Source organism: Octopus bimaculoides, chromosome 24, assembly GCF_001194135.2.
Source record: "Octopus bimaculoides isolate UCB-OBI-ISO-001 chromosome 24, ASM119413v2, whole genome shotgun sequence".
Classification (NCBI taxonomy): domain Eukaryota; kingdom Metazoa; phylum Mollusca; class Cephalopoda; order Octopoda; family Octopodidae; genus Octopus; species Octopus bimaculoides.
In genome coordinates, this window is record NC_069004.1 from 18,675,546 (window position 1) to 18,677,605 (window position 2,060).

Here is a 2,060-nt window from a genome sequence, read left to right on the forward strand (position 1 = left end):
GGAGGCGGGGCAGACGGCCCGTTGTAGCTGCTGAATTGGTTGTACGAGGTTGCCTGCGTGGCACTGGCGGCGGCCGTCGTGTACCTCCTCACCGAACCGCCCGACAGCATGTGTTGATGGTGAAGCCCCTCGTCGGTCAGATTCATACTGCCTGGCAAGGAATCGACTAGCTGGTCGGCGTAGCTATCAATAGATGGACCCTCGGTTTCCATCTCAGCGTTCCAAGGAATAGGAGACATAGGTGGCACCTGATTATCATGGAGGTCAGGCTCAACCACAGCTTGTATCGGAGAGAGACGACCACAGCTGCTGGCGTTAGAGCTGGCACGGGGCCGAAAATCAAAATCTGGACTGAGCTGGAAGCCTGGCACTGGAGAATCGGTCAACAAGTCGCCATCGCTACTTGTTGTTGGACTGTTTCCACCTTGTTCCAGAGCTCGTAGTTGGTCAGCTTTCTTTTTGGCACGGTTCTTCTTCTTCTCGTAGACTTTGGTCTCCATACTGCCAGCACGGCGCCGTGGAGACTTACCTGGTTTTGCGTCGGGGTTAATGACCCACCAGGAACTCTTGCCCGAACCCTCGTTGGGGACTCGCATGAATCTGTTATGTAGGGACAAGTTGTGACGAATTGAGTTCTGCAAAAGAAAAAATATAAAAAGCATATTAGAACAACAAAAAACAATGAGTGGGAAATGAAAATTCAACATAAATAATAATAATAATAATCCTTTCTGCTATAGGCACAACGCCTGAAATTTTGGGGGAGGGGACTAGTCAATTAAATCAAACCCCAGTATTTCACTGGTACTTAATTTATCAACCCCAAAAAGATGAAAGTTGACTTTGGCAGAATTTGAACTCAGAATATAAAGATAGACGAAATGCCACGAAACATTTTGCCTGGCATGCTAACGACTCTGCCAGCTCACTGCCTTAATAATAATAATAATCATAAATTCAACATAAATAATAACAATAATTATAACAACAATAACAACAATGACAACTTCTATCAGAGATACAAAGCACCAAATTTGGTCATAAAGTCAGTGAATTATATCAGGCTCTTTATTCAAGTGGTTCTCCATGTAAGTGCTCCTGGTGGGATGATAAGCAAAGTTGACAACAGCAAAATTTGAAACCAGAATGGATACAGCAGTAACTAGATGCCACAGTGTCTACTGATTCTGCCAATCTCCCACCCAAACGACAACAATAACAACAGCAAATAAAAACACACGGAAAAAAGAAAACGAAAATAAAAGCCCCACATGCACACTGATAGACATTGCAATCCTGACTGAAATATTGTCCCAAGTGGGAAAAAATCAGTCAAAATATAAGGATTTTGTTATTTGACGATTTGAAATGAGAGGTATGAAAGTGAAAATGGTACAGGTGGCACATTAAGGTATGAAAAAAAAATTAACAAGCATGGCTGTGTGGTAGGAAGCTTGCTTCCCAACCACATGGTTCTGGGTTCAATCCCACTGCAGAAACTAAAAGAAGCCTATCATGTGTACACACACAAACACACACATCCACTGAACTCAACATGCTTTTCTTATTCTCTCTCTGTTTATTTCCTATTATTCCTTTTTGTTGAAGGGCGTAGGCTCGAAGCGTAAAAGACTTTTCCATTTTTCCTGAGTGTCAAACTAATACACTTGCTTGTTGTTCCTACATCTGCCTTCATCTTTTGTTTTTCTATAAATTTCAAGTATGAATTTATGTGCATATTCCAGCTCCTCTCACTTCTTTGGAGTAGAGTGCATATAATTTTTGAAACATATGTCGGAATTAAAGGAACTTATTGATTATATGCGTTTTGCTCCATTTATTATTATTCTTCATATCTACTCAAAATACATCACTTTAACTTGGTATTTCTACCTATTAACCGGGCATGATATCCCAGTTTTTGTGATTTTTGTTGCCCTGGTAACTATTAACATATTTGCATCATTGAAGTTTTTTCAACCGAGATGATATTAATATATACATAAATCTCTCTCTCTCTCTATATATATATATATTATGTATATATATTATGTATATAT

General features: G+C 40.2%; 1 protein-coding gene across 1 annotated transcript in view; it reads right to left on the reverse strand.

Annotated features, from left to right (window-relative positions):
* LOC106882662 (forkhead box protein O) overlaps positions 1 to 2,060 on the reverse strand; it is a 202,849-nt gene that overhangs the window by 2,338 nt on the left and 198,451 nt on the right. The window contains exon 2 of the mRNA XM_052976526.1: positions 7 to 635. Within this exon, the coding sequence (XP_052832486.1) occupies positions 7 to 635 (629 nt within the window). The remainder of the gene's footprint in view (positions 1 to 6; positions 636 to 2,060) is intronic.